Source organism: Trachypithecus francoisi, unplaced genomic scaffold (genome assembly GCF_009764315.1).
Source record: "Trachypithecus francoisi isolate TF-2019V2 unplaced genomic scaffold, Tfra_2.0 Contig01566, whole genome shotgun sequence".
Taxonomy (NCBI): Eukaryota; Metazoa; Chordata; class Mammalia; order Primates; family Cercopithecidae; genus Trachypithecus; species Trachypithecus francoisi.
The window spans coordinates 2,607,429-2,635,062 of NW_022681441.1; the positions used below are offsets into that span (position 1 = coordinate 2,607,429).

A 27,634-nucleotide genomic window follows, 5' to 3' on the forward strand; every position below is an offset into this window, starting at 1 on the left:
TGACCACATTATGAAAAGACATTGTCACTCTAGGAGAAATGTAGTTGTGACCAAGTGCTGCAGCATAACTGAGGATTGTTTTAGAGTTACCTAGAATTTTTAGCACTTGCTATCTTGTAGACTCCATGCAGAAGTTACGTTTACTCTGAACATAGACCACAGGAGGCCTCAGGGAGCTTCTGCGGGTGATAGGAGACACACTTTGCTAGGTCTGCGATTTCCCTTCTGGCCAAGAATGGCTGCAGAGGATGCACACATCAGGAAGAGGGTGGGGGACTACATGCTTGCTGGTTTTGCTTGCATCCGATGAGTAGAAATTCAACCTATTCTTTGTTTTGGTATGTACATATCTTCTAGTATATAGCTATTTCTAAGATATTTTACAATTACTACATATGATACAAATTTTGAGATGAAATTTATTTAGAGGGGTTTGCTTGTGTTTCAGTCAGTTATGTTTCCAAAGTGTGACGTCCTATGTAATTCTGTACATAACAAAGCCCTTGAAAGATATTAGTGTCACTGTACACTAATACTTGCCAAGATAATTAATTGCAAGATCTCATTGCAGTTAGTTAGGAGTGTACTTATTACATCCCTAACTTATATACTTTAGTAATACAGGCTAAAAAGCATTCATTGTACAGTTAGATCTGCCTAAAGCCCATGAAAAGAATTCAGGCAGGTAAAACAAATTTTAAATATTTTAAGTACTCTGTTTGGGTCATTGCTCTCAAAGCATGATTATGCATACTGTCTTTTTTCCACCACTGCCACCATCTTGTGTTCTGGAAAGAAGAGGTTGAATTAAGGAGAGAGAAAGAACAAGGAAACAAGGGAAATGCCAACACAGTTTTCTTTTCTCGGAACTAGGACAGCAAAATTAGATTTGCTGGTGAAACTAAAGTTATTCTCTTTTCAGTCTGATCGGCTGGTCATATGCTTTTATCCATTGGGAACCTCAAGAAACGGACTGGAGTTTTATTTCATTTTGTCAATAATATTGCCTGTGGTATGGTTTGATACTTGAAGTAGAGCTGGCAGTAGATGATGTGAATTTAAGTTCAGCTTAATGACTTACTATTGGTGTGACCTTGGGGAAGTCTCCTAAACTTTCTAGCTATGGCTTTTCAAGTTTAACATTTTTGTTTTTTCATTAACCTAAGTTAAAATTCTTTCCTTAAAACTGTAATACTAAGAATGGTATAAAAACATACCATAATATTCATGTGAATGTACTTTGTATATTATTACTATTGAATGGAATTCAGTGTACTTTGAAATGTGGCACATTTATTATGTAATAGAATGTTAAGCCACTTTTCAGCATAAGAGTTCAGGGAGTATTGGGTGTAGGGGTGAGGACTGAGCAATAAATAACCCTCGTCAGTGTTTGAGTTGTTAAGCAGTATTAAGAAATACGACAAAGAATAAGGGAAGGGAGAAATCAAATATTGCCTTTATTACTGATGAAGTTGATAATTGGCTCACATGGCTTATATCTGTGAAAAAGTGGAGTTTATAATGTGAAATCCTAGAATTAGAGAAATATACCCACCCAGCCACAGGAGACCCTGGACCATAGGTCAGGAGCTGTCAGAACATATGCCCTCATGCTACAGAAGCTTAACAAAACAATTACAGGTAGAAATTGGGACACTGACTACACGCATATTCTGAATCCTGGCCCTCCAGGATATTTGCCGTACTGGAAATATAAAAATTGAGGAGTAAGTAGAAACTACTACTAATTTATCACAAAATAAAATTGTAAGTATTATACCTGGGATTTTTAAACATATGTCGTTTTGAGGTCTGAGTACTATAATCTGCATTTATTATTGGTTAAAATGTCAATTATTTCTTCAAGAAATAATTTTCATTTTTAAATTACACCAACATTTACTAAGTAATTTAAAGAAGATTCTATTTTCAAATCAGAGATGTACTGAAATTATTATTGATAGATGTAATAGATATGGATCAAGTTCTGACTTTATACATTTTTAGGGTTAAAAAAAGATATTTAAAAATTATTGGAGTTTAAAATATATTTTAAGGCCGGGCGCAGTGGCTCAAGCCTGTAATCCCAGCACTTTGGGAGGCCGAGACGGGTGGATCACGAGGTCAGGAGATCGAGACCATCCTGGCTAACACGGTGAAACCCCGTCTCTACTAAAAAATACAAAAAACTAGCCAGGCGAGGTGGCGGGCGCCTGTAGTCCCAGCTACTCGGGAGGCTGAGGCAGGAGAATGGCGTATAAACCCAGGAGGCAGAGCTTGCAGTGAGCTGAGATCCGGCCACTGCACTCCAGCCTGGGCGGCAGAGCGAGACTCCCTCTCAAAAAAAAAAAAAAAAAAAAAAAAATATATATATATATATTTTAAATGTTTTAAGTACTCTGTTAAGGAGTTGCCACCAGAGCTCTAGACATGTTTTTTAAATCAAATTTTATGATTTTTACTAATTTTTGTCACACTCTTGTTTTTTATAGTCAAGAATATTAAGGTATAATCTACATAAATAAAATTCACTTTTAAAAGTGTGCTTCTGAAGGATTTTTAGAAATTTATACACTTTACAAACCATTACAAGTATTTAAATTTAGTCTATTAGCACAATAATAATGTCTCTGTTCCATGTATTCAAAATATCTACCCTGACTACCCTAACTTTTTTGTAATTATGTGTATTTCCTTGAAATGAACTGTATGTGTTTGTGGAAAGTGCTTTGCCACAAGACAAGGAATTTCCAGGATGAGTTTTCCTACAACATACAAAACCTATAAAACTTTGATTCTATTGCAGCCTCATTTGTAGCTCTAAAAGTTTTCAATGGGCATTCATTGATCACTGATGTGGTCAAAGGCTTGTTATGCAGGTATAATTACTCACAAAGGAAAACTGAGAAACATGAATTCAAGTCTAATTTTCCTTTGTGTGTAACAAAAGACATAGGCTCATGTTTCCTAGCTATTTTTTCTTGTTTAGTAATTTAGTTTGTATATTTAATTCTGAAATGAAATGAACATATCCTTTCCCATTTCTTCTTATTTTGTTCAATGTAGATTCATCCATAGCTCAAGCCATCTTTTCTGTATATCAAAGTGGACTCTCAAATATATTACATGAACTTCCATCAACTGGAAGAATTTCCATTCACCATGAGTGGGGCTGTAATGTGGAAGTGGATGTAATATTCACTTTGGACTGGTGCTGGCATATTTTTCAGAATGATCTGGAAACTAATGCCATGTTTTTTTTTTTTTTTTTTTTTTTTTTTTTAGTGTATTATGTGTTTATCATTATTCACCTCCTTGAGCTTTTTTTTTTTTTTTTTTAATTTTAAGTTCTAGGGTACATGTGCATAACGTGCAGGTTTGTTACATATGTATACTTGTGCCATGTTGGTGTGCTGCACCCATCAACTCGTCAGCACCCATCAAGTCATCATTTATATCATGTATAACTCCCCAGTGCAATCCCTTCCGCCCCATGATAGGCCCCAGTGTGTGATGTTCCCCTTCCCGAGTCCAAGTTTCCTCATTGTTCAGTTCCCACCTATGAGTGAGAACATGCGGTGTTTGATTTTCTCTTCTTGTGATAGTTTGCTAAGAATGATGGTTTCCAGCTGCATCCATGTCCCTACAAAGGATGCAAACTCATCCTTTTTTATGGCTGCATAGTATTCCATGGTGTATATGTGCCACATTTTCTTAATCCAGTCTGTCACAGATGGACATTTGGGTTGATTCCAAGTCTTTCTATTGTGAATAGTGCCGCAATAAACATGAGGCTACAGATGTATGTTGAGGAAGGAGTGGTAAAGTGGTAAGATTTGGTGTCATAGAAGCTTAAGCTACAGGCTCATGGCATTTACTTCTCCCATCCAGAATTGCCTGAGTCTGGTTTTGTATATATCATACTCATTTTCAAATAGAATATTATTTCTCACAACCAAATTATAATTTGGTAGATCACATACACCCAGTTTATGAATGGTCAGTTAGACTACATAAACACTTGGTATCATATAAGCAGACATTATTCTCAATCAGGATCCAATAATAACTCACAAGTTAATTTTCAAATAGAAAGGAGTCATTGGAAGAATAAGGAATGGTATTCCTCCAAAATCTCAGGGGTATGTGTTGTGGATCTCCTATTGAGAGTTGCCAGAAACTCAATAAAGCTTTGTTATAAAGCTCAAAGGACAGTGTAGTGTGCACTGTAGCCTGACTGTATAGTAGAGCCCTTTTTTGCTCCTACTCAAAACTGGTTTTGTTGCTGGCTACCCGGTAAATGGGCCCAAATATGTTTGTTTCCTTCAGAATACAAAGAGACCCATCAAATGGTGAGACCCAATAATTTATATACCCAAAGGAGTGTCAATTGTTCTATTATAAAGACACATGCATATTTTATGTTCATTTCAGCACTGTTCACAATAGTAAATTTATGAAATAAACCCAAATGCCCATCAATCATAGACTGGATAAAGAAAATGATAGACTGGATAAAGAAAATTCCATATACACCATGGAATTTTGTGCAGCCATAAAAAGTAATGAGATTATGTCCTTTGCAGGGATGTGAGTGGCGCTGAAGGCCATCATCCTTAGCAAACTAATGCATGAACAGAGAACCAAATACCGAATGTTCTCACTTATAAGTGGGAGCTAAATGATGAGAAAACATGGACACATAGAGGGGAGCAACACACACCGGGCCTGTTGGAGGGTGAGGAGTGGGAGGAGGGAGAGGATCAGGAAGAATAACTAATGAATGCTGGGTGATTAATACCTGGGTGATTGGATGATCTATGCAGCAAACCACCATGGCACACATTTACCTGTATAACAAAGCTGCACATCCTGCACACGTACCCCTGAACTTAAAAGCTGGAAATAAAAAAATTGTCTTTCAATATATAGGGCTATCCTGATATGCCTTAAAGGAAGCTTGTCCAACCTGACCAGGATGGCTTTGAATGTAGCCCAACACAGATTCGTAAACTTTCCTAAAATATTATGAGTTTTTTTCTTGCAATTTTTTTTTTAGCTCATCAGCTGTCATAAGTGTTAGTGTATTTTATGTGTGGCCCAAGACAATTCTTCTTCCAGTGTGGCCCAGGAAAGGCAAAAGATTGGATACCCCTGATACACCATTGGCTGTCTAGAAGGATTGATGACATTTTAGGTTCCTGAACTTCAACATGGTTTATCCTTCACACTCTGACACAAATGTATCATATTATGACAACTAGAGCATTTGCTCTTTTGCTATGGCAAGTTTATTTCATCAATTTTATATTTTACATATAAAATTATATACTGTATGGCATATATATATGGTCAGTATTTATACAGATGTTATTATGACATGGGGCATAGCCTTGAGGTAAGTCAGTGAAAGGTTGCTGCTGTTTCTACCAAGTGACTGCAAACTGATTATTATCTTTATTCATTGCAATTATAAAGAAAATGACTTGATAAATATCTGTTTATAGTTTACATAGGCTAGTTGATTTGCTCCAGTAAATATATCATCTGTGGAATAGCAATTAATATCAATACTTGGTTATGTTTATGAAAATCAGCAGTTATTTTACAAGACCCTTTGGCTTTTGTACTGGCAAACCGGAGAGTAAAGCAGAGTTGTGAAGAAATAACCACCGTTATATCTTCATCTCCCAATTCTTTGTTGGTGGCAATAATCTGTAATTCCTTCAGGAATGTTGTACAATAGTCCCCTTCTCTGTGGTTTTGCTTCCTGTGGTTTTTAGTTATCCATGGTCAACCATGGTCCAAAAATAGTAACAGATTTTGAAAGGAAGATAAAGAGAAACCACATTCATATAACTTTTACTATAATATGCTGTTACAGTTGTTCTAGTTTTAAAATAATTTTTGTTGCTATGCTTTTACCGTGCCTAATTTATAAATTAAATTTTATCATAGACATACATGTATAGCAAAAAAGCTTAGTATATATAGAGTTCTATGCTATCTGTAGTTTTGGGATCCGCTGGGGGTCTTGGAAGGTATTCTCCATGGATAAAGAAAGATTACTGTATTTTTGGGTTTTTCTAGTTTACTGTGAGGATGGGATTTGACAGTTTCAGATACATATATTTTGCCTTTCCTACCATAATAGTCCTCATTCTCTGTTAGGATTCTGACATTTGCTATGTATACACATTTTCACCAAACATTTCTGGCTTAAAAAATGCCCACAGGATACCTCTGTGGTACTCACATGGGCCCATTGGAATCATTATCATATATACTTAAGGCAAGATATCATTTACTATTACGCCTGACTTCTACAAATTCCAAAAAAATGCCATGGTGGTATTTTCAGTCTTTGGGAATTTTTTATCAGTTAAGACCAGTAACTAATAATTGCTAGAAGATATTCCTGAGTATTCTGAGTATTATTTTTTCCCTAGTACAAGTGCCTTCAGGTCACTCTGACGAAGGCTTGGAGGAAGATTTGTAGTATCCATATTTAGCATCATAGAAAATCCCTTTTTCAGAGGGACTTGAGTTCCCTTCAGTCAAAGTCATCTAAGTCTATAAACTAGGGAGCAGTCTGTGAATTTCCATTATAGCAACTTAAGTACGTTTTTGCACCCCAAACGAGAATTGTTTTGTTTGTAAAGATGATATAGAACCTTCATAGGCTATACATTTTAGGTTTACATTACATTTATAATCTGTATTACAAATATGTACACTATATATTTCATTCCTAAGGACCGTCAGATGAATTAGATACCACCACAATACCTGCAGTGAAAAACACTTTTATTATTTATATTGTCTCTAATGATTGAGTGTTACCGTTTGTTCTCTACCAACTCAGACTTCATTATTCTCCATCGACATCAAAAGTTTACTTCAAAGGTCTAAACCTAATCATTGTGTCTATGCTACAGAAGACAGACATCACAGCACTTTTCATGAATATATTTCTTTCTTTTTTTTCTTTTTTTGAGACGGAGTCTCGCTCTGTCACCCAGGCTGGAGTGCAGTGGCCGGATCTCAGCTCACTGCAAGCTCCGCCTCCCGGGTTTACGCCATTCTCCTGCCTCAGCCTCTCGAGTAGCTGGGACTACAGGCGCCCACCACCTCGCCCGGCTAGTTTTTTGTATTTTTAGTAGAGACGGGGTTTCACCGTGTTAGCCAGGATGGTCTCGATCTCCTGACCTCGTGATCCGCCCGTCTCGGCCTCCCAAAGTGCTGGGATTACAGGCTTGAGCTACCACGCCCGACCTTCATGAATATATTTCTTAATGCTAGCAGAGGGAACATCAAAACACTCTAGAGTAGAGGTCAGCAAATGATAGTAGACAAAATCCAGCTAGTGTCCTGTTTGTGTATCACCTGTGAGCTAACAATGGTTTTTACACATTTAAAGTTATAGAAAAGAAGAGGAGAAGGACAAGGAGGAGAAGAAGGAGAAGGAGATTCCAAGTGTGCCGCAAAGGCTAAAGTATTTACTATCTAGCTGTTTACAGAAAGTTTGTCTACTGACCCCTCCTCTATGTCATAGCAGGGAAATTCTGGCATTGCAGCCTCATTGACTGTAGGCCACCATGGAATCCAAGCTTTAATTAACCATTCTAATAGGCTGTTAATACTACCACAGGTACTTGAGATAATACATTAAATCCTGAATGCTGTTAAAATACAACCATATTGATAAATTCAGTCAGATCCAATCTTCTGATTCATCTTTCTCAGTCTAATAACCCTTAAAATTCATTCCGTACATACTTTCCAAACTCATGCTGATACATATTGGCAATATCCACGAACAATTTCTGAATATTAAATCTTTTTTTGTGGATTTTTCTCCCCTTCCCTTTTGTGGGCTCTAACTCTAGTTACGGATTCAAGAGGCAAGCACTGAGGGATGTTGGCGTCTGTACTAGGAAAAGTTGACATTACTTGTAAGGCAATTGTCTCAAGTGAAGTTTTAAAAAATGTTATTTTTTTTTAACTTTTATTTTAGGTTAGCGGCTACATGTGATGGTTTGTTACATAGGTAAACTCATGTCATGGGGGTCTGTTATACAGATTATTTCATCACGCAGAAATTAAGCCCAGTACCCAATAGTTACCTTTTCTGCTCCTCTCCCTCCTCCCATCCTCCACCTTCAAGCATACCCCAGTGACTGTTGTTCCTTTTTTGTGTTCACAAATTCTTATCATTTAGCTCCCACTTATAAGTGAGAACATGTGGTATTAGGTTTTCTGTTCCTGCATTAGTTTGCTGAGAATAATAGCCTCCAGCTTCATTCACGTTCCCACAAGACATTATCTCATTCTTTTTTATGGTTGCATGGTATTCCATGGTGTATACGTACCACGTTCTCTTTATGCAATCCATCATTGATGGGCACTTAGGTTGACTCCATCTCTTTGCTATTGTGAATTGTGCTGCAGTGAACATTCATGTGCATGTGTCTTTATGGTAGAGTGACTTATATTCCTCTGGGTGGGTCAAATGGTATTTCTGTCTTTAGGTCTTTGAGGAATTGCCATACTGCATTCCACAATGGTTGAAGTAATTTACACTCCCACCAACAATGCATAAGTTTTCCATTTTCTCCATAACCTCACCAGCATCTGTTATTTTTTGGCTTTTTATTAATAGCCCTTCTAACTGACGTGAGGTGGTATCTCACTGGGCTTTTGATTTGCATTTCTCTAATGATCAGTGATATTGAGCTTTTCTTCACGTGATTGTTGGCCACATGTATGCTTTCTTTTGAAAAGTGTCTGTTCATGTCCTTTGCCCACTTTTTAATGGGGTTGTTTGTTTTTCTCTCTTGGAAATGTGTTTAAGTTCCTTATAGGTGCTCGATATTTGACCTTTGTCAGATGCGTAGTTGGCAAAATTTTTCTCCCATTCTGTAGGTTGTCTGTTCACTGTTGATACCTTCTTTTACTGTTCAGAAGCTCTTGTTTAATTAGATTCCATTTGTCAATTTTCGCTTTTGTTGCGATTGTTTTTGCTGTCTTTGTCATGAAGTCTTTGCCCATTTCTATGTCTAGGATGGAATTGCCTAGGTTGTCTTCCAGGGTCTTTTTTTAGTTTTGGGTTTTACATTTAAGTCTTTAATCCATCATGAGCTGATTTTTGTATATGGTATATGTCTGGTTTGGGGTTTTTTGTTTGTTTGTTTGTTTGCTTGATTTTTTGAATTGAGGAGGGATAGTGAAACATTCAAACTAACAGCAAAAATTGTTTACTACACTAGTGAGATAAGGGGAAGGAAGATAGTTATTGGAATTGCATGAAAACTGGATCCATGAAAAAAAAGTCATAGAAAAATGACAACACAAGAAAGCAGCCACTGTCCAAACTGAAATGGAGGAGTGGGTGGAAGGCCAAAAAAAAACCCTATTATTCTTTCTTCTCATCTGATATTCTGATGGTGCTTTCAATCAAGGTAGGCATGGAAGCCTGGGTGATGTAATCCATAAGCGCCAGCCTCCAGGAAAGAAATCAGTCTGGGGGAATCATAGAAAATAATAAGATTCTGAGGAGATCATTCTTGATGTTGAATTGGAGAAATGAGAAGCACTTGGCAAGGCGTGGTGACTCATGCCTGTAATCCCAGCACTTTGGGAGGCCTAGGTGGGTTGTTCACTTGAGCCCAGAAGTTCGAGACCAGTCTGATCAGCATGGTGAAACCTTGTCTCTACCATTAAAAAAAAATGCAAAAAAATTTAACCTGGCATGATAGTGAATACCTGTGCTCCCAGCTACTCAGGAGGCTGAGGTGGGAGGATTGCTTGAGCCTGGGAGGCGGAGGTTGCAGTGAGCCCCAAGATCATGCCACTGCACTCCAGCCTTAGTGAGACCTTGGCAAAAAAAAAAAAAAAAAAGACACTTAAGAGACTGTATGAGATAGTAATGTTACCATATTTCACTGATTCTGGCAATTTGTTATTCAAATGCTCTAAAGTTAAAATTTATCTTTAAATTTGTAGTATATTATCGTTTTTGATCACAGCATTCTCTTCTTAAAGAAACAAAATAATGGGTGGTCTTATGGACAGTGCTGTCTTGGAATGAATACTTTTTTCTTTTTTTTTTTGAGACACAGTCCCGCTCTGTCACCCAGGCTGGAGTGCAGTGGCGCAATCTACCCTCACTTCAAGCCCTGCCTCCCAGGTTCATGTCATTCTCCTGCCTCAGCCTCCTGAGTAGCTGGGACTACAGGCGCCCACCACCATGCCCTGCTAATTTTTTGTATTTTAAGTAGAGGCGGGGTTTCACCATGTTAGCCAGGCTGGTCTCAATCTCCTGACCTCGTGATCTGCCCACCTCGGCCTCCCAAAGTGCTGGCATTACAGACATGAGCCACCGCATCTGGCCACCACATTTTCTTTATCCAGTCTATCATTGATGGTATTTAGGTTGATTCCATGTCTTTGCTATTATAAATTGTGCTGCAGGGAACATTTATGTGCATGTGTCTTTATGGTTGTCTTTGTACTCTGTTGTTAGTTTCTTTTGCGGTGCAGAAGCTGTTTAGTTTAATTAGACCCTATTTGTCATTTTTTGTATTTGCTACAGTTGCTTTCTAAAAGCCATTTCTAACACAATAACTTTCCCAAATCATCCCTCACATTTTCTCTTCTTTTAATACAAATTATCAAAAGGTGCAAGATGTTCTCAACCATGATATCTATATCTTGATAAAAAATATATTTTCAAAAAATTTTCTTTTAATTCCCATTCCAATGTATATAAATAATATAGACAATATAGAAACTTAGGAAATAATCACTTAATTTATGCATATATATATAATTACCTTTGTAAACCTTATTATTGTGGTTTTTGGGAAACTTTTGAGTATGGCCTTCCTGCTTTCAGAAGTAGACAGTCTTACTGGTAAGATCTAATATTTCCTGACTTCTATTGTCCTTGCCATGTGATAAGCACATTGTATGATTTTTTTCAGTTAGTACTTTCAGCAACCCTATTAGGTACTTGTGTTTTATTCAATTTTATGAATGGCCCAACTAGATATAAAAAGTGATTAGAGATGGGATTAGAACATTTTCAGTTTATATATCCAGGGTTAGGAAGACTTCACAAAATAATACTGTAACAATCAATGTCATGCTTTTTTATATAGAAAAAAATCCCTTCCATGGTTGCTGTATGAGACATAAAAGTATCTGTTTGCATCTTAGAAGAAGAAAGTGAAAAATTCTGAATTTGCATAAAAATTTTTGCTGGTTGTTCTTCAACATAGCTGAAAAGCATAATCTTAAAATTATGTGTTAGTACCTTCCTGCATTTGAAAGAAAGAACGAAGTAAAATAATGTAAGTGTATAGGAGAAGACTCCTGTAGAAGATTTGGAAAAATGGACTTGAGTACAGGTATTTGATGATGAGCCCATGAAGCTCTAGTGAGAGAATGGAGAAAGATAAGAAAGGGAGAAAAGACAATTTGTGTATTAATAAGCAGAATAACACAGTGAGGAGTTACAATTCAATACCATTGGGACTTTCTGATTACTGTGTAAAACAAACCTCAGAATTGCCCCATTGCAGGTTGGATAAGCTGAGTTATTTACACATTTACTTCTGATCCTCACTGCCTGAGGTTGTCCCCCTATTCTTGGTGCACTAAATCCCTGGAACTAATGAGCTGCTGGGCAGGTGCACAAACTGAGGAAGTACTCTTAGCAGCAGATAAAGTCCTCAGGCAATAAAGCAGAGGTCAGAAGTGGTCAATATGCTTAATAACTGATGACTAAGCAGTAGCTGGTGGTCCAGGAAGATATGAGATGTGCATTCACAGCGCCCACTACACAGATTTATGCAGATTATACAGGAAACGCTTCATATATGAATGTCCCACTATGAATAAGTGGAAGTAGCCACTTTCCCAGAGGAGAAATATTAGTTATAGTGTGTTTCACTACATTCAAACCTTTGAAAAATCCCCAGTTTTGTTCCCATGTTGTACTAGAAATAACAGTACAAAGTTGGAATGTAAACTCAATTGAGTTATACTTACTGTGTAATTTAAGTAATGATATATGTGTGTGTGATTATATTAAGATTAATGTTCTTGTTGTTACTGCTGAATCCATTATGGCTGTAACTAATTTTTTTCATAATTTTCTGCTTTCTTTTATTCTGCCGTTTGGTTACCAGTTAGAAAAATGTAATATTGAAAGGATGCATTATGCAATCTTTTTCCATTATGCACAATCAAAACATGGGTATAAGATTGGATCTTATTCAAAAAGAAGAAAATCTGCCACTTAAAGCTGTGCATATGGAATAAGAAGAATTTTAATATATGTTTACTCTCATTCTTTTGGTAATATGTAATGTATCCTGATTTTGGTGGAAAAGCAATTATTGATATAAATTATTGATAAATATTTCTTTGAGGTTTGAACATTTGTTATACAATATTTAAGATAAATAAATAAGGCATTATTGAATCTGAAAGAGTATGGTAAATTTATAAAAATTAATATGGCTCGGGGGCGGAGCAAGATGGCCGAATAGGAACAGCTCCAGTCTCCAACTCCCGGCGCGAGCAACACAGAACACCGATGATTTCTGCATTTTCAACTGAGGTACTGAGGTCATCTCACTGGGGAGTGCCAGACAATCGGTGCTGGTCAGCTGCTGCAGCCCGACCAGCGAGAGCTGAAGCAGGGCGAGGCATCGCCTCACCTGGGAAGCGCAAGGGGGAAGGGAATCCCTTTTCCTAGCCAGGCGAACTGAGACACACAACACCTGGAAAATCGGGTAATTCCCACCCCAATACCATGCTTCAAGCAAACGGGCACACCAGGAGATTATAACCACACCTGGCTGGGAGGGTCCCACGGCCACAGAGCCTCCCTCATTGCTAACACAGCAGTCTGCGATCTAACTGCAAGGCAGCAGCGAGGCTGGGGGAGGGGCGCCTGCCATTGCTGAGGCTTAAGTAGGTAAACAAAGCCGGTGGGAAGCTCGAACTGGGTGGAGCTCACAGCAGCTCAAGGAAACCTGCCTGTCTCTGTAGACTCCACCTCTGGGGACAGGGCACAGCTAAAAAACAACAGAGGAGGCAGCAAGGCCTGTGCAGACGCCAACGACTCTGTCTGACAGCTCTGAAGAGAGCAGTGGATCTCCCAACACGGAGGTTGAGATCTGAGAAGGGACAGACTGCCTACTCAAGTGGGTCCCTGACCCCTGAGTAGCCTAACTGGGAGACATCCCCCACTAGGGGCAGTCTGACACCCCACACCTCACAGGGTGGAGTACACCCCTGAGAGGAAGCTTCCAAAGTAAGAATCAGACAGGTACACTCGCTGTTCAGCAATATTCTATCTTCTGCAACCTCTGCTGCTGATACCCAGGCAAACAGGGTCTGGAGTGGACCTCAAGCAATCTCCAACAGACCTACAGCTGAGGGTCCTGACTATTAGAAGGAAAACTATCAAACAGGAAGAACACCTATACCAAAACCCCATCAGTACGTCACCATCATCAAAGACCAGAGACAGATAAAACCACAAAGATGGGGAAGAAGCAGGGCAGAAAAGCTGGAAATTCAAAAAATAAGAGCGCATCTCCCCCTGCAAAGGAGCGCAGCTCATCACCAGCAGTGGATCAAAGCTAGTCAGAGAATGACTTTGACGAAATGAGAGAAGAAGGCTTCAGTCCATCAAACTTCTCAGAGCTAAAGGAGGAATTACGTACCCAGCGCAAAGAAACTAAAAATCTTGAAAAAAGAGTGGAAGAATTAATAGCTAGAACAATTAATGTAGAGAAGGTCATAAATGAAATGACAGAGATGAAAACCATGACACGAGAAATACGTGACAAATCCACAAGCTTCAGTAACCGACTTGATCAACTGGAAGAAAGAGTATCAGCGATTGAGGATCAAATGAATGAAATGAAGCGAGAAGAGAAACCAAAAGAAAAAAGAAGAAAAAGAAATGAACAAAGCCTGCAAGAAGTATGGGATTATGTAAAAAGACCAAATCTACATCTGATTGGGGTGCCTGAAAGTGAGGGGGAAAATGGAACGAAGTTGGAAAACACTCTTCAGGATATCATCCAGGAGAAATTCCCCAACCTAGTAGGGCAGGCCAACATTCAAATTCAGGAAATACAGAGAACACCACAAAGATACTCCTCCAGAAGAGCAACTCCAAGACACATAGTTGCCAGTTTCACCAAAGTTGAAATGAAGGAAAAAATCTTAAGGGCAGCCAGAGAGAAAGGTCGGGTTACCCACAAAGGGAAGCCCATCAGACTAACAGCAGACCTCTCAACAGAAACTCTCCAAGCCAGAAGAGACTGGGGGCCAATATTCAACATTCTTAAAGAAAAGAATTTTCAACCCAGAATTTCATATCCAGCCAAACTAAGTTTCATAAGTGAAGGAGAAATAAAGTCCTTTACAGATAAGCAAATGCTTAGAGATTTTGTCACCACCAGGCCTGCCCTACAAGAGACCCTGAAGGAAGCACTAAACATGGAAAGGAACAACCGGTACCAGCCATTGCAAAAACAACCAAAATGTAAAGACCATTGAGGCTAGGAAGAAACTGCATCAACTAATGAGCAAAATAATCAGTTAATATCATAATGGCAGGATCAAGTTCACACATAACAATATTAACCTTACATGTAAATGGACTAAATGGTCCAATTAAAAGACACAGACTGGCAAATTGGATAAAGAGTCAAGACTCATCAGTGTTTTGTATTCAGGATACCCATCTCACATGCAGAGACATACATAGGCTCAAAAGAAAGGGATGGAGGAAGATCTACCAAGTAAATGGAGAACAAAAAAAAGCAGGGGTCGCAATCCTAGTCTCTGATAAAACAGACTTTAAACCATCAAAGATCAAAAGAGACAAAGAAGGCCATTACATAATGGTAAAGGGATCAATTCAACAGGAAGAGCTAACTCTCCTAAATATATATGCACCCAATACAGGAGCACCCAAATTCATAAAGCAAGTCCTTAGAAATTTACAAAGAGACTTAGACTCCCATACAATAATAATGGGAGACTTCAACACTCCACTGTCAACATTAGACAGATCAATGAGACAGAAAGTTAACAAGGATATCCAGGAACTGAACTCATCTCTGCACCAAGTGGACCTAATAGACATCTATACAACTCTCCACCCCAAATCAACAGAATATACATTCTTCTCAGCACCACATCACACTTATTCCAAATTGACCACATATTGGAAGTAAAGCACTCCTTAGCAAATGTAAAAGAACAGAAATTATAACAAACTGTCTCTCAGACCACAGTGCAATCAACTAGAACTCAGGACTAAGAAACTCAATCAAAACCGCTCAACTACATGGAAACTGAACAACCTGCTCCTGAATGACTACTGGGTACATAACGAAATGAAAGCAGAAATAAAGATGTTCTTTGAAACCAATGAGAACAACGATACAACATACCAGAATCTCTGGGACACATTTAAAGCAGTGTGTAGGGAAATTGATAGCACTAAATGCCCACAAGAGAAAGCTGGAAAGATCTAAAATTGACACTCTAACATCACAATGAAAAGAACTAGAGAGGCAAGAGCAAACACATTCGAAAGCTAGCAGAAGGCAAGAAATAACTAAGATCAGAGCACAACTGAAGGAGATAGAGACACAAAACACCCTCCAAAAAATCAATGAATCCAGGAGTTGGTTTTTTGAAAAGATCAACAAAATTGACAGACCGCTAGCAAGACTAATAAAGAAGAAAAGAGAGGAATCAAATAACGCAATAAAAAATGATAAAGGGGATATCACCACGGACCCCACAGAATACAAACTACCATCAGAGAATACTATAACACCTCTACGCAAATCAACTAGAAAATCTAGAAGAAATGGATAATTTCCTGGACACTTACACTCTCCCAAGACTAAACCAGGAAGAAGTTGAATCCCTGAATAGACCAAAGCAGGCTCTGAAATTGAGGCAATAATTAATAGCCTACCAACCAAAAAAAGTCCAGGACAGATGGATTCACAGCTGAATTCTACCAGAGGTACAAGGAGGAGCTGGTACCATTCCTTCTGAAATTATTCTAATCAATAGAAAAAGAGGGAATCCTCCCTAACTCATTTTATGAGGCCAACATCATCCTGATACCAAAGCCTGACAGAGACACAACAAAAAAAAGAGAATTTTAGACCAATATCCCTGATGAACATCGATGCAAAAATCCTCAATAAAATACTGGCAAACCGGATTCAGCAGCACATCAAAAAGCTTATCCACCATGATGAAGTGGGCTTCATCCCTGGGATGCAAGGCTGGTTCAACAGTCGCAAATCAGTAAACGTAATCCAGCATATAAACAGAACCAAAGACAAGAACCACATGATTATCTCAATAGATGCAGAAAAGGCTTTTGACAAAATTCAACAGCCGTTCATGCTAAAAACGCTCAATAAATTCGGTATTGATGGAACGTACCTCAATATAATAAAGCTATTTATGACAAACCCACAGCCAATATCATACTGAATGGGCAAAAACTGGAAAAATTCCCATTGAAAACTGGCACAAGACAGGGATGCCCTCTCTCACCACTCCTGTCAACATAGTCTTGGAAGTTCTGGCTAGGGCAATCAGGCAAGAGAAAGAAATCAAGGGTATCCAATTAGGAAAAGAAGAAGTCAAATTGTCCCTGTTTGCAGATGACATGATTGTATATTTAGAAAACTCCATTGTCTCAGCCCAAAATCTCCTTAAGCTGATAAGCAACTTCAGCAAAGTCTCAGGATACAAAATCAATGTGCAAAAATCACAAGCATTCTTATACACCAGTAACAGACAAACAGAGAGCCAAATCAGGAATGAACTTCCATTCACAATTGCTTCAAAGAGAATAAAATACCTAGGAATCCAACTTACAAGGGATGTAAAGGACCTCTTCAAGGAGAACTACAAACCACTGCTCAGTGAAATAATAGAGGACACAAACAAATGGAAGAACATACCATGCTCATGGATAGGAAGAATCAATATCATGAAAATGGCCATATTGCCCAAGGTTATTTATAGATTCAATGCCATCCCCATCAAGCTACCAATGACTTTCTTCACAGAACTGGAAAAAACGGCTTTAAAGTTCATATGGAACCAAAAAAGAGCCGGCATTGCCAAGACAATCCTAAGTCAAAAGAACAAAGCTGGAGGCATCACGCTACCTGACTTCAAACTATACTACAAGGCTACGGTAACCGAAACAGTATGGTACTGGTACCAAAACAGAGATATAGACCAATGGAACAGAACAGAGTCCTCAGAAATAATACCACACATCTACAGACATCTGATCTTTGACAAACCTGAAAGAAACAAGAAATGGGGAAAGGACTCCCTATTTAATAAATGGTGCTAGGAAAATTGGCTAGCCATAAGTAGAAAGCTGAAACTGGATCCTTTCCTTACTCCTCATACGAAAATTAATTCAAGATGGATTAGAGACTTAAATGTTAGAGCTTATACCATAAAAACCCTAGAAGAAAACCTAGGTAGTACCATTCAGGACATAGGCATGGGCAAGGACTTCATGTCTAAAACACCAAAAGCAACGGCAGCAAAAGCCAAAATTGACAAATGGGATATGATTAAACTAAAGAGCTTCTGCACAGCAAAAGAAACTACCATCAGAGTGAACAGGCAACCTACAGAATGGGAGAAAATTTTTGCAATCTACTCATCTGACAAAGGGCTAATATCCAGAATCTACAAGGAACTCAAACAAATTTACAAGAAAAAAACAAACAACCCCATCAAAAAGTGGGCAAAGGATATGAACAGACATTTCTCAAAAGAAGACATCCATACAGCCAACAGACACGTGAAAAAATGCTCATCATCACTCGCCATCAGAGAAATGCAAATCAAAACCACAATGAGATACCATCTCACACCAGTTAGAACAGCAGTCATTAAAAAATCAGGAAACAACAGGTGTTGGAGAGGATGTGGAGAAATAGGAACACTTTTACACTGTTGGTGGGATTGTAAACTAGTTCAACCATTATGGAAAACAGTATGGCGATTCCTCAAGGATCTAGAACTAGATGTACCATATGACCCAGCCATCCCACTACTGGGTATATACCCAAACGATTATAAATCATGCTGCTATAAAGACACATGCACACGTATGTTTATTGCAGCACTATTCACAATAGCAAAGACTTGGAATCAACCCAAATGTCCATCAGTGACAGACTGGATTAAGAAAATGTGGCACATATACACCATGGAATACTATGCAGCCATAAAAAAGGATGAGTTTGCGTCCTTTGTAGGGACATGGATGCAGCTGGAAACCATCATTCTTAGCAAACTATCACAAGAACAGAAAACCAAACACCACATGTTCTCACTCATAGATGGGAACTGAACAATGAGATCACTTGGACTCGGGAAGGGGAACATCACACATTGGGGCCTATCATGGGGCGGGGGCAGGGGGGAGGGATTGCATCAGGAGTTATACCTGATATAAATGACGAATTGATGGGTGCTGACGAGTTGATGGGTGCAGCACACCAACATGGCACAAGTATACATATGTAACAAACCTGCACGTTATGCACATGTACCCTAGAACTTAAAGTATAATAATAAAAAAAAATTAATATGGCTGTATTTTGTTTCTACTGAACCATTATATAATGCTGTCACTTTATGATGCAAGACTGTAAGATGTACATTTAAAATAATTTGTTTTCAGATCTTGATTCCATCTTCAATAGTAATGTCTTTTTATTATGATGAAGCTTTCCAGGAATGGAAATTATATATTTCTATGTTTCAAGTTTATCATCTATTGTTTCATTGCAAAGCTTATAAAAGTTGACCAATCTTAATGACAGTAACCCTCCTTAAATGGGGAGAATTACTTAGGGTTGATTTAATTCAAGTGTATAAAATGAAGTACAGTGCAAGGCCACTGGGCTACTTCTGAGAATTTATAAAGAACTATTTTGGGTCTATGGTCCTATATATTATTCAGGTATAAACTTTTTTTCTAGAAAAAGGGAAAAGAAAACCATGGCTTATTAAAAGAGTTTTTATTAACTTTTATATTTCAACACAACTTAGTTTCGTATGAAAAGAAAGAAAGTCAGCATAAAGATCAACAACTATCTTTGTGGCTCTGATAAATAACTTAACCCCTCTGAACCTCATGAGAACATCAGTAAAATAAGACTAACAGGACCAACTCCATGCAGTTTGGTGAGTATTAAATGAGGTTATACACGTCAACTGCTTAGCAACATGCCTGGTACATAGAAAGCCTCAGTAAATAATAAGTGAGAAAACCAAAGATTAAAACACTGAAATGAGTTTATCTGTAGAGAAGAAAGGAATGATATTTGATGTCAAATGAGGATATTGAGAAAATATAAGTCAAATAAAAAGGCTCAATTTTCAACATAAGTAAAAATGCATCTGGAGTATTGAGAAAGACTACCTGTGCAATTTTCTTGGGCTTTGAAAGACAGGTTATTCTAGTTTTGATTTCATATAACTGTCTGCCAATTGTGATACCCAGCCAAATAACATGGGAGTATTAATTCTTTACATTAACATATACTCATAGCTCATTCTACAATTTTCTTGATTTAAATTATAGAGTCAAAAAATCAATTCTGTAAATTCTTCATAGATTGCTCTACTCTTGGAGTGCATGATATGTTCTGTTTCCTCTTTCTTCTTGGTAGGAAACCAGACTCCCAGTAAGCCTTCACATACTGTGCATAGTTAAGAATACCCCACAGTCTGCTTAATACTGACTAATCAACTCATATCCCTGCAAATAATCTACTGTAATCTTTTAAATAATATTATTGTGTCCTTTGCTGTTAGAAGTTAAAAGTATAGGGTATAGGGCAGACTGCCCGCATTGGAGTCCTGATTCTAATACCACTTCAGTTTTCCCATCTGTAAAATGAGGATAACATTAATACTTACTTAGTAGTGTAATTGTGAGAATTAAATGAAACAGCATGTGTGAAACACATGGAGACCTAATTTAAGTGCTTGATAATTTTAATTATTATTAATTTTATTTATACTCCTATTATTTTTATAACTGTAGACCAACTTATTCTGGCTATATGCAATATGAAGAAAACCCTCCTTCTCCCGTTCCTCAAACATAAAAATACTGAATTATGGCATAATATTTCTGTTTGTTAAACAATTTATTTATTTAGCATCCAGGCTGGGTGGGATACTACACTACTACACACAGAATTACAGAACTATGTTGATGATTCATATACAACTTACACGTGATTCCCATATGTTTTCTGTCAGATTTTTTCTCATTTGCATACATAAATATGTAAAAAAAAGTTGAATATCTGTTCAAGAAATTGTGCTTGGCATTGTGTAGGAATTTGGATTGAAAAATAAAGCATCTGCCCTCAGAGATAATATTTATATCACAAGAAAAGACAGAAATACATAAACTCAATAATTTAATAAAATACAAAAGATCTCAGAATCATTATGGTTTTCATTGCCACATCGGTGGTATAGAAAATACATGTTCTGTTTTCAGAGGAAGAAGATGACAAGAGTTTGGTGTTTCATTCTTTGTACTCATGATAATACTGTAAAAACTGATCTTTAAAAATGATTGTATTTTGTAAAATAAGGTTATTATAAAAATATAAGCAATATGGAAGAGTGAAGAAAAAGAAAGTCATGTATCTCTCAAAGTCCTCTCTCTCATAAACAATTGTTGCTAATGATAGAATTATTTTAGGTAGATAGGCATGGAGGTACTATTTTATTAAAAATGAGATTAGACTTTACATGTGCTCTTTAAATATAAAGTTAATTTAAAGTTAAACTAATGATGTATTAATTTTAAGATAAAAATTTCTTTGAGTACTTTTTAGATTATTTATTATTGTCTTGGGAAAAATGATGATACAGAAATATTGAATGAAGTCATTACTTTAAATTAATGTTTCAAATTTAGGCAGTGTTAAAAGATTACATTGTATTAAACATGAGGTTTGTATGTTTTACTTTCTCCTCCCCAAATGCTCAGTTTTTCCCGCTGTGTAATCACTTTTATTTCATCAAGTTAACATGTGCATTTTGTAGTGCAATCATAATGCCCTCAGCATTTAGTTGTTGTTCTATATGTACATGTATTCAACTCACCCTATTCTTTTTCCAAAGTTGAGTTCATTTCCTTTTACTTTACTTTGGTTCTGGGCTATTTTTTGGCTGGATTTTCCTCTATTGTTTAAATTTTGGTTACAGTTACACTTTCATGTAAAACAATGATAAAACATAGTGAAAATCAACAGTGCTTTACTTTCCCTTTCCCCAAATACCATTCCACCCTTCTAAGAACCTTAAAAACCATAATTTTTTCAAAGTTTCTTTTTTTATTCTTTTGCATGTTTCAAAAAGATACATTTATATTATGATTTCTTGATTTACTAATTTTAGTTATTATCTATTGTCTTCCTGTAATACATAAGATAGATATTTTTATACTTTTGTTTGTCTTACTCTTCCTTTATTCTCCAGAATATTTAAATCTCAACTTGTCATTAATTAATTAGTTTTTATATTATTATAACTATAAACACATGCACACTATTGATCCAAATAGTCTATAATTATCCTGCTTTCTTTCATAAATTTTGGGGCTTTCTTCTGGAATTAATATTTACTTCATTTTTTTGTTTTTTGTGCAAAATATTGAAATGTACCTCTCTTTAATTCTTTTTGTAAATGCCCTATAAGACCTGTGAAACCTCCATTATTAGCATATTTTCTCTAATTTTTCAAATACATGTGATAATGTTACAAATGCTTTACTTATTTCCTATGGCTTTCCCTCCACAAGTCATCTAGCTTTTACAGGTTTATTGCAGTATAACTTATATCTAAGATATGTAGATGAGTGAATTTACACACATATATGTTATATATATGTATATCTCCATAAATATATACCACCTAGATCAAGATATAGACCATATCCAGAACTCCAGCAGGCTCTCTCATGCCTACTTTAATTTGTTAATTCTGCCCTAAAATATTCAGATCTGTATCACCGTGAATCAAGTTTTCTGTTTTGGAACTTTATATAAATACAATTATGCAATATATACCCTTTCTTATTTCACTCAATGTTATGTCTTTAGATTCATCCATGTTGCATGTAGCATTGTTACATTCTTTTTCATTGTTATGCAATATTTTATAGTATGAATATACTGTAAAAATTAGTTTTATAAAAATTTTCCTATAATTCATCTGGAAATTGCTCTGAAGAAATCAACACCAACCTCACATTTTTCTTATCATGGTGACTTGGTTTTCCTTCCTGGATATGTGAAGAAATTTTTTAATTATCATTAAGTCAAGGACAATGTAATCAAGATTTCTTTTCTTTTTTATTTATTTATTTTTTTTGAGACAGAGTCTAGCTCTGTTGCCCAGGCTGGAGTGCAGTGTCACGATCTCCGCTCACTGCAAGCTCTGCCTCCCGGGTTCAAGCCATTCTCCTGTCTCAGCCTCCCAAGTAGCTGGGATTACAGGTGCCCACCACCACGCCCGGCTAGTTTTTTGTCTTTTTAGTAGAGAAGGGGTTTCACTGTGTTAGCCAGGATAGTCTCGATATCCTGACCTCGTGATCCGCCCGCCTCAGCCTCCCAAAATGCTGGGATTACAGTTGTGAGCCACCGCGCCCAGCAAAATCTGTTTTCTTTAACAGTTTTAGTTGGAGCCTGATTGTTTCACACTGATTGATAAAGCTGGCCCCTTTATCTTTCTTATTACAACGATTTTTAAAATTATTAAAAATTATATGTTTTACAACATTTTAATGTGTATATTATTCTCTTCTACTTCAGGTTTTTGGATCATCCTTATACTGAATCTTTTCTGTTTTTAACTCTCAACTAAATGTATTGTATTTTCAACAGTTGTGTTAGCCTTGTTCTCCTCCTTTATTTATTTATTTTTTTGAATTACTATGAAAATATCAAGCTTTTCTTTTGGGCCAGAAGTTAAAATATTATCTATAACATTATCTATGTCTAATCTACTCATTTCTTTTTCTAATGTATTTCTTATCTGGGTAATGGTATTGTTTTGGCTCTCAACTTGTTTTCTTATTTATTATACTTTTTCTTATCATTTTTTAAAAATTTAAATCAACTTATCTTTGAATTCTAGTTTTATTTAATCTATGGTTTTTTAATACTATGAAGGACTTTCATATAGTTTTTCTCTGGTATCAGCAACTTAATATATTGCCTAGTAAGCATATTAAAATTTTTGAAAAATAATAACCTGCTGATAGCATTGCAAATATAAGAAAATATTTTTTCTTTTTCAGGAAATACAAAAGACATCATAATGATATATGAAGAGGATGCTGAGGAATGGGCTCTGTACTTGACAGAAGTATTTTTACATGTTGTGCAAAGGGAAGCGATCCTGTTATATCGCTTGGAGAATTTCTCTTTTCGGCATTTGGAGTTGCTGAACTTAACCTCTTACAAATGTAAACTTTTGATATTATCAAATAGCCTGCTTAAAGACCTAACTCCAAAGAAATGTCAGTTTCTGGAAAAGATACTTCATTCACCAGAAAGTGTAGTTACTTTGCTTTGTGGAGTGATGAATTCACATCAGCTTTATGAATTATTAAATATCTCTCAAAGTAGATGGGAGATCTCAACTGAGCAGGAACCTGAAGACTACATCTCTGTAATCCAGAGTATCATATTCAAAGGTAATGTTGCCAAATCTTCTTTGTTTGTTTCATTTTTATTTGTTTTTTGTAATTAAAGAATTGCACGTTCTTTTAGAACCAATAACTGATGTTAGGATTAAAATAAGAAAAATGAGAGCTGCTTTTATTTAACAGTGTATTGTACTGTCCACAAAATACATTAAGGTTCTTAATTTTTAGCTCCATTCGAATCAAGGCTTATTCGTTGTTTTAAAAATGGCTTATAAATATATTCTTCAGGGCAGCCTGGATGAGACCATGGCGGAACAAGTATTGTATGCTCAGCCATATGACAGTTTGGTTCTGGAAGTTGGTTTCTTATATAACTGGTGAGGCATGAGTTAATATACTCTAGTAGTGTTACCAGTCAGTAACAGTTCAAGGTTTGAAGGTCTGGGTTACAATTACAGAGCTTTTAAAATTTTAAGCATGTAACCTTTAGATAAAATACAAGGTCCTGTTAATTAATTAATTACGTTTCCATGTAATAATCAAAATGCTGCAACTTACTAATGTTAAAGCTTCTCCCTTCCATAGTTTTACTCTGCTTGGTGTGAAAGGGGTGCTGTGGCCAGCTGCTTCCCTGGTTTTCTTAGTCTGTACTTTGCTCTCAACTCCCAGTCTTCCAACTATGGTTTCATGGCTTAAAGGGAAGGAGTGAAGCTATTATTTTATCTTGGCCACATCAGATTAAAAGTTACCTGTTTTTCTTGGAGCAGATTTCTGAGTTTTTGGAAATCCCTTATTCGCTGGGAATGTCTCTCCTGCAGTTTCTTAATGAGTCAAATATTCTCTCTTCTCTAAGATCATAGCTGTGGTTGTCTAACGCATATAGATTCTTACTGTTGAGTTCTATGGCTCATTCATATATCTCTCATGATGAAAATGGCACTGAGATATCTCCTGGCTGGGTGTTTCTCCTACCTTGTCCACATCTATCTGAAGATAAACCTTCCTTTATCTCCATTTATCTTTTTCCAGACAAACTTTGGGCATACAAGCCATTCCCAGAGTAGCTATCACCATCCTGCCCTCAGAGCAGCAGTACAGCAACAGTCTCTTGCTTTTAGTAATTTCCAAACCTGGATCAAGCACAAGTGTTGGGAGTTCTGGAAATCCAGGGAACCTATATCAACCCCAAATGGTTTGCTAGAAGCTCTTCTCACTACACTTCTCACTATACTTCTTTCCTGGTGGAAAACAACTTTCTTCTTGCTCTGTCACCCAGGCTGGAGTGCAGTGGCTGGATCTCGGCTCACTGCAAGCTCCGTCTCCCGGGTTTATGCCATTCTCCTGCCTCAGCCTCCTGAGTAGCTGGGACTACAGGCGCCCGCCTCCTCACCCGGCTAGTGTTTGTTTGTTTGTTTGTTTGTTTGTTTTGTATTTTTTAGTAGAAACAGGATTTCACTGTGTTAGGATGGTCTCGATCTCCTGACCTCGTGATCCGCCCGTCTCGGCCTCCCAAAGTGCTGGGATTACAGGCTTGAGCCACCGCGCCCAGCCTGTTTTGTTTTGTTTTGAGACAGAGTCTCACTCTGTTACCCAGGCTGGAGTGCAAGTGGCATGAACTTGGCTCATGGCAACCCCCGCCTCCCAGGCTAAAGCAATTCTTGTGCCTCAGCCTCTGGAGCAGCTGGTATTACAGACATGTACCATCATGCCCGGCTAATTTTTGTACTTTTAATGGAGATGGGGTTTTACCATGTTGGCCAGGCTGGTCTTGATAACCTCAAGTGATCAGCCCACTTTGGCCTCCCAAAGTGCTGGAATTACAGGCGTGAGCCACCGCACCCGTCCCAAATTCAATAGTTTTTAAAAGCATTGTCTTAGTTGTCTGTTGTTGCATAGCAAGTTTCTGTAACTTTTAGCAACTTAATAAATAATGGTTATATCCGTTTCTATGATTTAGGAATCTAGGAGAGGTTTAGCTGGGAGGTTCTGGAGCAGGCTTTGTCAAGAGGATACAGTCAAGCTGTCCGGAACTAAGATCCTCTGAAGGCTCCACTGGGTGAGGATCTACTAACAGGGCTTATGTTGTTGACAGTTTCCTTTGTTGTTGTGATTTTAATAATCCCTTGGTTGGCTGAAGGTCATTTCTAATCATTCCTGAGGAAGGTCCCTTGGAAGTAATGTTTCTAAATTCCTGGATGTTTAAAAGAGTTTGTCTCTTGTCTTACACTGAAGGTAGAGTTTGTCTGAGGACAGTGTTGCTATTGCCCTTCTGTCTCTAGCATTGCAGAATTTACAGAATTTGTATTTGCCTAGCTGACTAAAGGATTCTTCATTTATAGTTGAAGTTTAGTGACTTTACTAGACTATTTTAGTGCTGACTATTCTGGATTATTTTTCCCAGGGACATGCTTTCTTATTTTTGTTTTTATCTTTTTCCCAAAATGTAGATTCAACTCTTCTTTTATTTCATGAAGACTTTTTTAACTTATATATAAGCTTACGGTTTATTTTTCAGGGATTCCTTTTTTATGTATTTTGGATATCATTAGTCTGAAGTGCACTCTACAATTTCTCTCTAATCCCTTTTGACTCTATTAATATCTAATTAACTTAGTTTGCATTTTCACTTTAACTTTTGCTACCATTTTGTGCTTCCAGGAGTCTCTCTTCCTCTGTATTACTTTCAATCTCTTTCATTTTCATAGTACTTTTACTTTTTCTCATTGTACCATTTGGTTGAGCACTTGTAATTTAAAATTCATCTCTTGTTCTTAATTCACTCACCTCTCTCTAACTTCTTGCATATCTGCACTATATAATTGCTTTCAAAAGGTGATTTCTATTCAATACATTAAAAATTCATGGTGAAATGTTTGGTTACAATTTTCAACTTTGTTTATGGTAACATGTTTTTAGTTTTTGCTCCCCATCTCCTTTGGTTTTCTCCTTTCCTCTTTTCCTCCCTCCCTTCCTTGCTTTCTTCCTCCCTCCCTTCCTCCCTTCCTTCCCTCCCTCTCTCCTTCCCTTTCTCACTTTTTCTCTTTTAGTATCTTTATGTAGATTCTATGCTTGTTCAGGTTTTCCTCCTCTCCTCTCCTCTCCTTTCAAGACAGAGTTTCACTCTTGTTGCCCAGGCTGGAGTGCAATGGTGCGACCTCTGCTCACTGCAACCTCCGCCTCCCAGGTTCAAGCAATTCTCCTGCCTCAGCCTCCTGAGTAGCTGGGATTACAGGCGTGTGCTACTACACCCAGCTAATTTTGTATTTTTAGTAGAGATGGGGTTTCTCCACGTTGGTCAGGCTGGTCTCGAACTCCCGACCTCAGGTGATCCGCCCGCCTCGGCCTCCCAAAGTGCTGGGACTACAGGCATGACACCACACCCGGCCTCAGGTTTTCTTATGTGTCACTGAGAAAAGTGAGTTTTTTCAGTCCAGCCAGTGGAAATAGACAGAGCGGGTTTTATTGTTCTGTTTTGTTATTGTTGTTGTTATTTTACCATGAAAGACTGTACTTCTCTGCTTCCACAGATGTAGACTGCTTTCTGTAATATGATTTTTCTGTATAGATCTTCATTTAACCTCACTTTCTCTACTTTTTAGAACCAGACTGCTTCCATAGATGCTTCTCCTTAAATTGTTGCCTCATATCTATAATGTGCCCTTAGCCTTATAGGAAGTATGTTTGCTGGCTGTTATTTAAAATCTGCAGCTTCTGGACTGTTTCTTCAAAGTGTCTTTTCTCTGTTTCCTCCTGTACACCCTTGCGCTCTATTATCACTGTTTTAGGAAACAGTTCATTGAATTTGGGTCTAGAATTTCACTGTTTCCTATTTCCTCTAAATAG

General features: G+C 37.3%; 1 protein-coding gene across 3 annotated transcripts in view; it reads left to right on the forward strand.

The window, feature by feature from the left end:
* The window catches only part of LOC117064207 (B-cell scaffold protein with ankyrin repeats-like), an 88,496-nt gene that overhangs the window by 23,325 nt on the left and 37,537 nt on the right, over window positions 1-27,634 (forward strand). For 2 of the 3 annotated variants that reach the window (XM_033178465.1, XM_033178472.1), the window contains one exon: window positions 23,441-23,839. In XM_033178465.1, coding sequence (XP_033034356.1) covers window positions 23,441-23,839 — 399 coding nt within the window. Of the gene's footprint in view, window positions 1-219; window positions 339-23,440; window positions 23,840-27,634 lie in introns of those variants that run through there. The other variant, XM_033178482.1, reaches the window with a different exon arrangement.